This window comes from Citrus sinensis, chromosome 8 (assembly GCF_022201045.2).
Source record: "Citrus sinensis cultivar Valencia sweet orange chromosome 8, DVS_A1.0, whole genome shotgun sequence".
Lineage (NCBI taxonomy): Eukaryota > Viridiplantae > Streptophyta > Magnoliopsida > Sapindales > Rutaceae > Citrus > Citrus sinensis.
Genome location: NC_068563.1, coordinates 6,455,419 through 6,468,382, shown reverse-complemented (window position 1 = coordinate 6,468,382; position 12,964 = coordinate 6,455,419). Strand labels below are relative to the sequence as shown.

Genomic DNA, 12,964 nt, shown 5'->3' with positions numbered 1-12,964 from the left:
AATCTGGAGCAAATACGAATCTTAATTTTTATTACGGATCTGGATCTGGAGCAATGTAGATCCAATCCATATCCGCTCCATTGTCATCCCTATCCATACCTGGCTCTATTGGCCGCTGGACAACCTTATCAAAATTTAGGTCTTAGATTTCTAATATCACTTAATATGCCTGTGTGTCCAATTAATAAAACGTCAATACTTTATTTTTTTATCTTTAAAAAATAATTATTCATTTTCAATTTTCATAGACATGGTCATATCCTCATATTTATTTATACATGTGCAAAAAGTTCAAAACAAACAACTTGTAAAGGTGGGAAGATTTCTGCACTTGCGCCTGGGGCTTCTCGAAGAAGAACTGAGAAAAAAAAAATGGAGATGACGAGACATACATGTCTAAAGCTGGAGATTCCCGACGCCACCGATCTCATTTTCCTAAAACGCACGCGGTTTCAGGCCCACTTCGAGCTCTCCATCACCGACAGTCTCAACGCTTGGCTCTGCAATGGTATTATAAACTAAAACCTGCAACAAATTTTAATTTAAATTTATCCTTTTTTTTTGGGGGGTGCTTAAAGGAACAGCGTTTTCGCCTTTTCGACAGCGTCTGGAGAGCAGGTGAAAGATAGGGCAGCGCAGTTGAACTGGCCGAGCGCTATGTGGGGCTTGTTAGGGTTTTCAGCAGCTTGGTCCTGTCGACGGTTTTACTGATCTTGCTGATGGATGTAATAGAGTAAGGCTCCGTTTGGTACAACTTTTGAAGTAGAGCTTATTTAAATAGAGCTTTTGTAAATAGAGTTTTTACTAAAAAAAGTTTAGTTGTTTGGTTGTCAATAAGAGCTTTTATTAAAAATTTATGAAATTACTATAATAGATAAGTTTTTTAAAGTTATATTATGAAAATAATAAATACAATTGTTAAATAAGTAGATGATATTTTAGATATTTTGACATTTAAAAAAACTTCTTAACATGTACTCTCAAAAGCTCAAAATTTGAGTTTTTACTAGTAGAGGTAAAATAGCTTATTTAAATTTCAAAAGCTCTATTAGAAAATCAACCAAACAACAACAAAAATTATGATAAGTGCTTATGAGATTAAATAAGCACTTATGACCATTAAATAAGTCATACCAAACAGGCATTAAGTATTTTCTTATTATTTTTTAAATTTTAATTTAATTTATCGAAATTGAAATTGGAAATTTTTGAAATTTAAAATTATGTGGTTAAGTATGTGATTGTGATGTACTGCAGTTGTCATGGACATTTGAGAAGGAAGGGTCTGAGCTTGAATGGCGGTTGAAATGCAGACCGGCGATTGATAGCAAGAAGCTTACTGTTGGAATTTTCGACTTTCTTATGGATGCAAATATTAGGCTCAGTGTAAGATTCTTTTGCAATGTTTGTTGGCTGAAATTTTGAAGATTGTTAGTTGAAACAATTTTACTTTATTAGATGTGTATGTAATATTCATTAGATTCAATGACTTGGTACATGTCGTAGGTAATCTTTAAAGGGACAAAGAAAGAAAAGACTTGGGATCTGCCTATACTGGGTTCTTTTATATTCAATAGAAGGGATTTATTTCTCTTGATGCTTGATTCAAATCTACCAATGGTTGCACATTCACTTGGTTCTTTGTGTTTTGCTTCATGAGGACGATACTACGTACATAGAGTTTCCGTGATAGACATTTACATCTTTCAGAAGCCACTTTCTCCGTAGGTGGTCCAGACTACAAGTTGGAAGAGCGCGTAGTTGTTACAAGGATTGTAAATCAAACATGTAATAAGTTTTTTTCTTTCGAGTTCGAATATTTTGTTGATCCACTAGCTTCTATTATTATGTCAATCTTAATCACTACAGTTAAAATTCAACTTCTTATTTACAGTGACAATTATATGCATCATGAATAAAGATATTTGAGATTTTTTTGTTTATATAAGTTTTCTCAATACAAGGTTTAGGAATAAGGACATGTGCAAGAGGAGATTTATATATACGAAGAAAAGATTATCTACTCATAAAGAATCGGGTGTACACTCTAAACGAAATTAAGAAAATTGACATTATCATGACTGATTTTGTAGCTAACCAAGAGCATATAGGTTATGCCTATAGGTTCAAATAATTAACTTGACAGGAAACTTTATAAATATAAAAAGTTTTCTTTTCTCTATGTGTATTTATTATATATAAATGATTTAGACCCATTTGGAATCAATGTTGAAACTTAAATAAATTACTTATTTCATAATTTTTTATAAAAATAATATTTGGTAAATTTTATAGTAACCGCTTATTTTGGACTTTTCTTCTTTTTAATAGCAACTTTTATAAGTATGTAAGAGCTTATTTTAAAATTTTCTCCACTTATTTTCTTTTATCTATGTATATACGTTCGGAATCAGGGAAAACATGTGGTGCAACTGTGGTACCATGCCACATTTGCATCCAGCCGTTGGATGCCCGTGGACTCCACCCATTCAAGTGCATCCAACGACTGGATGCAACTGTGGCATGGTACCACAGTTGCACCGTAACCAGACCCTCGGAATCAACATTGAAACTCAAATAAGCTATCTATTTCATAATTTTTTATAAAAATAATATTTGATAAATTTTGTGGAAACCGCTTATTTTAAAATATTCTCCAATTTTAATAGCAACTTTTATTAGCATGTAAGAGGTTACTTTTTATAGGCATCTTATTACAAAAGGTACAACACTTTTTTAAAATTACTATTATAACCTTATTATTATAACAGAAAAATAATTATGTCTTTTTTTTTTATAAACGTGAATATATAAACCATTAGATATCATATTATGGCCACAATTATTGTATGTTTTCTAAGTTCATATTTGTATATTTTCTTTTTCTTTTTTATTATTATAAGAATCAAAAAGACTTGCATATGATTACTTTATAAACAATTTCAATTGAAAGCTAACCATAATTTTCAAAATTACAGTTTCATAACCATAGCTTTTAACATTTAATGTACTTACGTATGTTTCTATATTCATGGTGTTTATTTCATTAGAAAACTATGTAGGCTTGGCAATATTTTAAATATATTTTCTTGATTATTTCATTTATATTGTTAAATAAGAGATCATTTTTTCAATGTGACTCATTTATTTATGTGAATAATGCATGTTACGATTTATTTTAGGGAAATTTACACCCGTCCACCTGTTTGTTTTGCATTTTTCAAAAATACACAAACACTTTTTTTTTTCAATACGCCACCTGAAGTTTGTTTTTTGTTGCATTCATCCACTTCCGTCTAATTTCCGTTAGTGGATTTAATGGAATGTTAACGAAATGACCTTTTTACCCCTCAAAATTACAATTTAACCCAAAATAAATGGAAATTGGAGATAAATTGGATGGATTTAATTTTTTTTCAAAGGTGGATGCTAGAAATTGGAGGAAAATAGTGTTTGTTACTTGCTAAATTTAGAAAATTTGTATTTATTTTTTTGAAAGACAAAAAAATAAATACAAATTTTCTAAATTTAGCAAGTCACAAACATTATTTTCCTCCAATTTCTAGCATCCACCTTTGAAAATCCATCCAATTTATCTCTAATTTCTATTTATTTTGGGTTAAATTGTAATTTTGAGGGGTAAAAAGGTCATTCCGTTAAATTCACTAACGGAAATTAGACGGAAGTGGATGAATGCAACAAAAAGTAAACTTCAGGTGGCGCACTGAAAAAAAAAGTGTTTGTGTATTTTTAAAAAAGGCAAAATAAACAGGTGGACGGTTGTAAATTTCCCTTTATTTTATTTGGATTTTGTATTAATATGAATTTTTATGATATTGTATGTAACAAATTATGAAGTTCGTTAGATTTTATATTTTTTCACTTCTATAATTTTATACGTTTTACAAAGAAAAAAGGGCATATCTAAATAATTTATTAGATATACTCTAAAAAGGTAATTTGAACTTATGTTCATCTTGGTCATTATAAAATAAATAATAACTTTTGTAACAAAATTTACTAAACTCATATATTTTATTTTTTAGATTCACAGCAATTGCAATAATAAAATTTTCTAAACATTGAGCTGCTTTTTTAATTAGCAACTTAGGGCATGTTTGGTAGCCCGCATTATATGGGATCAAATACTGTATTGTATTAAATTATGCAAGCTCATGTTTGGCACTAAAAGCAGCTACAACCACACTACATTAATGCACTGTGCTAATGCGACAACTACTGCATAAGGTTGGCTCATTTTTTTTTTCAATTTTCTTTATAATAATAATAATAATAATAATAATAATAATAATAATAATAATAATAATAATAATAATTTAATATTATATTATATTATTTTAATTTTTTTATCTTTACATTATAATTTATTAGTAAATTTATAATTTAATATCATTGATAATAATATTAATTTAATAATAATATAAATATTATTACATATACTACAAAACTTTTACTTGGATTATTTAGCACAATTCTTTTTGTTAGTGAATATGTTATAACAATATCTTGTGGTATGTATAATTTTTTATTCTATTATTGTAAGATGACTTTTGAACTAATCTTTTAGGTTTTAATTATTTATTTGTATTGTTATATTATTAGAGATTATTTGATTAAATTATTTGCTTTTATTTTTATCTCACAGGTCATATATTTAGAAAATACTAAAAAATAAATGTACGCTTTCGAAAATTTAAGGTTATAAACTTCGATTTTTATGAAGAATTATGATATTTTTTAACATTTACCCTAAACAAATTGTTAAATTTATAAAATTTAAGACTTCTATATTTAGTATTTTTCTAAATACTAATAAATTTTATTTTCTAAATATATAATTTAAATTACTCACAAAAAGTTAGTTCAACACCAAATATAGTTTAATTAAAAATTAATATAGTACAATATAGCACCAACTGCGTACAACATTATTATATTACAGTACTAATGCAATACAATGTGCCAAACACACCCTTATTTCACTCATACAGCAGCAACAACTTATTTAATTATCCACCTCAATTCCAAACTGGCCTTTAGATTATAAATGAAATATTACTCAACCAACGAAATTTCTGTTGACAATTTTTTTCTATAAACTAAATCATATATTTTAATATCTAATGTCATGAGAACATAGTAAAAGGATGGAAAGTTTTGGTTTAGGATTGAGGAGTTCATATAAATCCTCAACTTTTATTGATTGGATAATAAAGTTAATTAATACCTAACATATTTATTTTTACTATTTTACATTCTCACATCCACCCATTGTATTCTCTGATATATTAATTGAATTATGAGATACAGTAAAATGATCCATAGTCATGGCCCATGGAAACGGTAAGTACACTGTTGATCTTCAAGATTAAGGGCGCATTTGGAATTGAAGTTGAACAGCTGTAACTTAAAAGCTACAGCACTAAAGTATTTAGTAAACATTAGCTGTTGTACCTTATAAGATATGTTGATATGATTTTTCACTTGTATAATGAGAAATCTATTATATCTTTAATAATTTTGTCAAAATTATTATTTAAAATTTATATTTACTACATATTATTAACTTTTGTTTGATAACTACATATTTGTTTTCACAACAGTTGTAGTTTAAAAGATACAGCACATCAATGTCAAACGAGACCTAATTAGGGCATGTCCCGAAATGAGGTTTATTGACAAAATTCATAAATGCTGCAACAGAATGAGAGTATCCATCAAACACACATCAGGAATGTGGAATTGTTTTTCGTTTTTCAAATTTTGAAAAAGCCTAAAAATAGGTTCAGTGATAGATTTTTGCAAAATGATTTTAGAAAACAGGTAAGATCGTCTTCTAACTACTATCAAGAAAAGCCCTAAAACGGTGAAAAACGTCTCACTTACAAGTAATCTTACAGAGAGGAGCGGGCTTGGAATTCAACTTTGTAGGGGTTAAATTAAAACATTTCAAAACTGATGATATGATTTTTTTTTCTAATTATATAGGCGGTAACATGTACATGTTTTATTTCAATAATATAAATTTTTTTCTTATTAAATAAAGATAATACAAATTTAAATAAAAATAAAATATCAACAAAAATGTAGGCTCATTTGTTCTAACAAAGGAAAGTGAAATAATTAATTAAAATAAATGAATAATTGTAAATATACAAGTTGTTATCAGAATTAATGTTTGTGAAATTATATAACTTAAACGACTTTTTTTTTTCTAAATTTTAAAATTGTGAGAGAATATGTAGTTTTGGAAGACAAAGATTTTACATTTAAAACTCATGATATTATCATATTTTATTTAGAAATTCATTGATTCTACAAATATTTATAGGTTTTGTGGCACCCTTTTAGTCTTAACAGGTCTCTGCCTCTGATCCTATAAACCTCCACTAAACAAAATTCACTAATATTTAATTAATTAAGTGGTCATTTATCTGTAAGGTATAGTTCTCTCACAAATTTAACCGTGAATCTCACTTGGGTCCACGGTCGGATACTGTTCATGTTGAGAGGGCTACACCTTACAGATGTAAAGTAGCTCTCTCCACTCATTTATTTCCTTGTAAGTCTTCCACAAGAGAGATTAATCAAATTATTTTAGGATTTTGATATTTTGGAGAGGAGGAATTCCAAAGACGAAAGCCAAAGTTCACCGATCATCATCACATCAAACTCAAAAGGGAGGCTGGGTAACCCAAAATGTGACTTGGCCAATTTTTTCATGCCAACGATATGATGATGATGTCTTGTAGGCCATGGAAGAAATCGGTCCTTGACCTTGACCTTCTCCTAGTTGATGACACAAAGGGGCATTCACTTAGTCAGCTGCCAATATCCAAAATTAATTATATATTTAACATTTAATATTTTAGTATTAATATCCAACCCACCACTTGACAAACAACTTGGGCCATTTGGGTTAAAACCACACAATTTTGGTGGTCTTCATTATTTTTCCATTGGTGCCTAAATTTATTGCTTTACCTACCCCACAACCATCTTTACCTTTTTAAAAACACCATCAAAGATTTTCATATCCCTATCCAACCATTTTGAAAATTTCAATGGCTCTCTAATCGAAAACAACTCAAACATAAATTTAAACATTTTAAATTTTAAATTACTCTTTTGTTGAGTTAGCTATCCTTAAATTGTTTACCGTAATCTTTAAAAATTGAAATTATCTCAACATTTAGCCAAAAAATAAAAGAAAAATAAAGGTGAATTGATAAATTTTTTTAGCTTCTTAACAAAAATAAAATATACTGAAATTTTAAAAAATAAGAGAATAATTTAAAAAGAATTAATTTACAAAAAGAACAATCCGAAATCAACCCAAAAAATTTTAGCTTAGTATAAAATCATACATGTTTATTCATCTATCTATAACTTACAAAACAATTATTCTCATTTACAAATGTTTTTATTTTTTAAATGTAAACTTAAAATTTTAAAACATTGTAAAAATCTTTTACAATGCTTTAATAATCAAATTTTGTCAAATATAAGCTAATTTTTTTCGTCATAGACAAGATTCAAATTCTATTCCTCTATCAGTTTTAAGCTTAATGTCTAAACTATAGATTTTTTTATTGGAGATGGCGAGTAAAATAATCCCTGTTTTTTATTATTATTGTTATTATTATCATTTTTATATGTTCACATCCATTACTTATTAGTCTTTTCACTTACTAACTTGCTTATTTAGAGAACAAATTAACACAAGCCATTCAATATGTTATGTCAAATTGTCAATTCTACTTCTTAAGAATGAGGAGTGAAGTTTCAAGTCATAAAATTAGTACTATAATTAGTATTATCTAAATAATATATTTAACTCTCTTAACTAAACCTGCAAATTAAAAATGGTAAATAAATAAAATACAACAAAATACTACAAATAAAAACCTCCGTATTGTCCGTGACATATATTTAACTATAGCTACAGGCCATAAGGTCATACCAAAATTATACTCCTATGAACCAAAACCAACTGACTCCGGTTCAAACCGGTAGAATCAACTCTGGTTCAGTCATACCTACCTTTGCCTAAAACCTTCAAAAACTCTGAACCATGTGGCTCAACCCAACATCCGGTCCAGCAGATTCCTTCTTTCTCCTCATTTCCAACACTTTTCTATGACTATTCGAATGCATGTCCACGGAAAAAGTGGGGCTACAAGCCGGTCTATATTCCGGAAAAAGCCGACCGGACTTATACCGAACCCCACATGCATTACAAAGAGTTTTCGGACCAAGCGGACCGGTTCTCCACTGCGGAGTCTTTTGGGTTTGACAGTGGCTACACCTCCTCTGAAACAAACCTCCCCCACTTTGAACAGCCGGTTTCTTCTTTGGTTTCTTCACAACCGGCTCGTCAAAACCACTAAACCACTCAATATTTTGAACCGAGTCCGTAAAAATAAGACAAGAAGTTGAAGATGAAGAGGATATTGTTGACTCGGTGGATAACGGTGACCCAGACGACCAAGCCCGGCCGCTGCGTCTGGTTCGTTTGGTTCTCGCTTTCGAAGGCACCCGTAAAGGAAAGCACGGGCTGGTAGTGGTGGGGTTGGTTGAGGTTTTGTTCGAAACCGGTTTTCCATTCGGTTCAGACCGGGTTCGTTCTACATAATTGGGGTACAAAAGTGAAAGTTCTGAGCATGAAGAATCGTCTACAAACTGAGAAACCCATTCAAGCTCAGCAAAATCATCAACCTGTTGAAGAAAAGAGGGGGGAAAAAACACAAATGAGTTTTTCACTTTTCAACGTTTTAAAAAAAAAAAAAAAGCAAAAACGCTTTAAAAAAACAATTTTTTTCAGTTTTTTTAAAAAAAAGAGAAAAACTTTACCGGTTCAACGAATTCATTTGTGAGGAGTGATTGTTCAGAGGAAAAGCTACCGGAGTTAGAATTATTATCATCATCAACAGGGTCAGGTGAAGAGAAATAATCCTTATCATCAACGGACCCATCTTCAAAATCACCATTGGAGAAGTCGAGAAGATCATCAACGGAAAAATCTTCATTCGAAACGCATGGAATATCATCAAAAAATACTTGCTGGGTCGATTTCAAACAACACGAAAGCTCTCTGCGTAAACTGGGTTTAAAGGCTCTTGCTTCCATGCAAAACTCCATAATAATATTAATAATAAAAATCGCGTTTTTGTTTTTTTTTAAGGGTTTGTTTCTTTTGAAGAGATAGATTAAGAAGATGATGGAGAGAAGAGAAGAGAAGGGAAGAAAGAAAAAAAAAATAAAAATAAGAAACTGAATGATTTGTTGGTTGAGAAAGAATTGAATTGGCACAGAAATGAAGGCCGGTTCGTGGGCGAAACTGGTGCGGAGTTAATGGCTTGTCTTTATATATATTTTTATATATGTGTAGTTTCTAAATTTATTTATGGTTTTGTTAGCTTTGATTTGAATTTTGAAACTGTAAAATTGTAAAATAAAAATAGTTGTACTGTTTTTGGGGGGAAGGAAGAACGAAAAAGGAGTTGCCACAATAATAATGCATGTTGATATTGTAATTGATGGCTGAGCTGACCGGTCATTAGTCTTCTTGGGTTGGCTTTGTTTGGACCCAACAATCCCTTGTATTTTCCACTTAGATTTTTCTTTCCTTTTTATTTTTTTATTTTTTTCCAATCCATTGACTAGTCATGGTTTGGTCTTTTCCCATGACAGTTGTAAATCAATAAAAAAAATTAAAAATCAGTACATTTTTTTTTTAAAATAATTATATTTGAATATACCAAACCAACGTTACACTCAATTATCTATAAAAATTTAAATCCATATAATTATTACATTTTCAAAAGATTTGTTAAGCATAGTTCGAAAATCTACATTAAATATAGAATAGATTTATTTTCAACTAAAATGAATGTATATAGAATAGGAATGGATAATTAATACTTTAATTCTTGAACGAATAGACTCAACAGTAGAATTCAAATCACATTAAGTTGGAAGGACATTTTATTTACAATGTAACTTTTGGTATTAAAAAAAGGGTGATCAATTAAGAATATAAATTTCTTTTGTTTGCATTAATAGGTAATTTATTTCTTATAACTTTTAGAGCATCATTAAAAGACTCTTTTAATTTAACTCTTTAAATATTTATTTTTTACTTTTATGGTAAATAAAAGATTGAAAAAACTAATTATCTCCTAAAAGTCTTTTCAAATAAAAATAAGTTCATATTATTTTAATCAATCTTTTTTTTCTACTAAAATAATAACAATTATAACACATCTCTCTTTTTAAGAGTGAGAAAATAAAAATAATATAATACTAAATCGAAAGCTCCAAAAAACTCTCTAAATTAAAGTTTTCAAATAAGATTAATTTTCTCTTTTTTTTAATATTAAAGAGAAAGAATGACAATTTCATTTAAAAATTTTTTTTGAAACATTAAATAATAAGTAAAGTCTCATTCAAAGGGCTTTTTTTATTAATGCACTTAATACGCTTCCATATGAAACATATTTAACACAATTTTTGTTATAACTAATTTAGTAAACTTAGTGAATGTCTAGTCAATGCAATTTATATATTTTTTTTAAAGAAATAAAGCTGGCACCATACAGTGATTCAGGCATGGTTGATTTTTGCTGTGAAAAAAGTCAGCTTCTGTACGGTTGATTCGATATGTGGGAGCGGGACCCACAGAAAGACCAAATCCAACGGGCGAAAAGACTCTGTGAGAATCTTACCGAATGTGGCGCTAAGATTATTCAAAAGTTAAACCACTCACGAAACCGCCGTCATGTTATGTTTTTTTATTTCTGCTTTTCTACATTCTTCCAATAATACCACTAAATTTTTTTGTATTTACCGAGAAGCGTTGCTTTGCCTTTGCTTTGCCGCGTTAATCTCGCCCCAATTTCTGACTAATTCCATCCCCGTTGTTGCTTCCTGTCTAATTTTAGAAAAATTCGAAGACCACTCGCTGAAATTCTCCGTTTTGAAAATCCGACGGACAACTGGCCAAGTTGGAATGAATCCAACGGTGACGTTTGTAGCTTAACTTTTCAACCAATTGTTAGCGCGTGGAAGCTTCCGTTTGTCCTTTTACTTTAGTTCATGCGTTAGGGAAAGTTTAACTGAGAAGGTTTCCACTTCCACGTCGTTATAAGCATGCAACGCGTGCCGCTCTACGGATTCACGGGTGGCTACAAAATACTCGTCAAGCACTTTTTTTTGTTTTTTATTCTTGTACAATACCAAAACAAAAAAGAAAAGAAATTATCTACCAACTACCTTTAAAATATTAAAACTATAAGTAGCCACCACAAATTTTTGATAATATCTCTACATTACCTTATGTTTTAATTATATATCAACTAATTACTTTTCCATTAATTCCAATAACCACCATTAAAGAATCCAAGATAAAAGTCTATTTTATCCCCAAAATGAAAAACAAAGCATAAAATCATCAATTTACCTTCTTAACTGAATATAGGAATAAAATAATCTTTTAGCATAGATTCTTTAATAGTAACTAATGAAATTAATGGAAAAATAACTAACTAATATAAAATTAAAACTTGAGGTGAGCAAGAATATTAGTGTAAACTCACAATGACTGCTTCCACTTTCGATATTCTTGAGTTGATTGAGAGATAATTTTCATACAAATAAAATATAGTTAATAAATTTGTTAGGGCTTAAATTAATCGATACGTGTTGCCATTTCGACATTTTAAAGTTGAAGTTAATAATAAATAAATAAACTCTTATCTTTGTTAGAAGACTCGAATATTTGAACTCAAGAATTTGGTAAGAAAATGCATGACCAACTCAACTGATAAATTGTTGGCAATATACTAATTAGAAATTGAAAATAAATTTCATATTATTATTTTAAAGTAATTTATCATAAAATGTTATTTAAATTTATCTTTATGATTATTTTTGTTGCCACTCCTCGTGATTATTTTATCGAGTAATTTATTTCTTAAAAAATTGAAGCAGACGCATATAACTAATTAGGATTGTAACGTCGTTTTCTGAAAAATTAGGTTGATTTGGCATAAATATTTGTACGTGTTATGAGAGTTACATCAATTCATGAATATTAGGATTAGAAAATTTGAATTATTGCGAGTGGTGTATCAATTATTTTTGGCTAATTAGTCAAGGTAGAATCACAAAACAAAGTGATCGGAAAATGTATCAAATAATTTACAATTTAAGAGGAAGATATAGGAGAAGTTGATTAATATTTTTTTGGTTTAAATTTGCTAGTCAAGCAACTACTTTTGGATCAAATAATATAACTTAGGACTTACTAACAATTTGACCATTAACATAGCATAATTTGAAAATCTACATAAATATGAGATTTACGTGAGATAAAGCAATGTACATTACAACCACTTGGATTGCCCCGGATGAGACTTATTTTATAATTAAATGTTAAAATCATGGTTTTGTGATATTATGGAGGCCATAACTTATATTTTATTGTCTGATTTTAATGTTGATCAATCATCATTAGCAAAGATCAAATGTTGTCCTCTCAAATCCCAATTCCCCAACAATTAAAAAGAAAAGGAAACGAGAATAATTCACTTTCTCTTCGTTTGAAGACAAAAGTTGGCTTTGGGATGATGGCCATTATCGGCTAATGTCTTAATAATTGTAACTTCTTCTTCTTCTTTTTTCTTATTTTAGAAATTATAGAGTACATTAAATGTGTTACATTCAATATAATTATAACCGTTAATTACATATTAATTTATATAATTATTCATTTAATATTTAATATATAATTCAATTAAATAGAACTATCAATTACATGTTGATATTTTAAAATAAATACACATGTCATACATATATTAATTGAGTATAATACTTATAATGTACTCTAAAATTATTTTCTTTTGAGAATTCATTTTGTAATTGTTTGTTTTCGGTTTAATAA

General features: G+C 29.0%; 1 protein-coding gene and 1 long non-coding RNA gene across 2 annotated transcripts; one reads left to right on the top strand and one right to left on the bottom strand.

Annotated features, from left to right (window-relative positions):
• Positions 1 to 304: 304 nt before the first annotated feature.
• LOC102629043 (uncharacterized) lies at positions 305 to 1,909 on the top strand. Its single transcript, XR_371582.4, has 3 exons — positions 305 to 508; positions 605 to 733; positions 1,258 to 1,909. It is a non-coding gene; the product is annotated as an uncharacterized LOC102629043 (long non-coding RNA).
• Positions 1,910 to 7,853: 5,944 nt separating this feature from the next.
• LOC102628769 (GATA transcription factor 5-like) lies at positions 7,854 to 9,505 on the bottom strand. The gene is made up of 2 exons (XM_006487300.3): positions 8,875 to 9,505; positions 7,854 to 8,739 (listed from the first exon to the last, which is right to left on the bottom strand). Exons 1-2 carry the CDS (start codon positions 9,160 to 9,162, stop codon positions 8,080 to 8,082), a joined length of 948 nt encoding a protein of 315 aa, XP_006487363.2. The 5' UTR covers positions 9,163 to 9,505; the 3' UTR covers positions 7,854 to 8,079.
• Positions 9,506 to 12,964: the final 3,459 nt, after the last annotated feature.

Coding starts and splice junctions, on each gene's coding strand:
- LOC102628769 (XM_006487300.3), bottom strand. CDS start 9,162: ATGGAGTTTTGCATGGAAGCAAGAGCCTTTAAACCCAGTTTACGCAGA. Junction 8,740..8,874: donor CAAATGAATTCGTTGAACCG/GTAAAGTTTTTC, acceptor TTTCTTCAACAG/GTTGATGATTTTGCTGAGCT.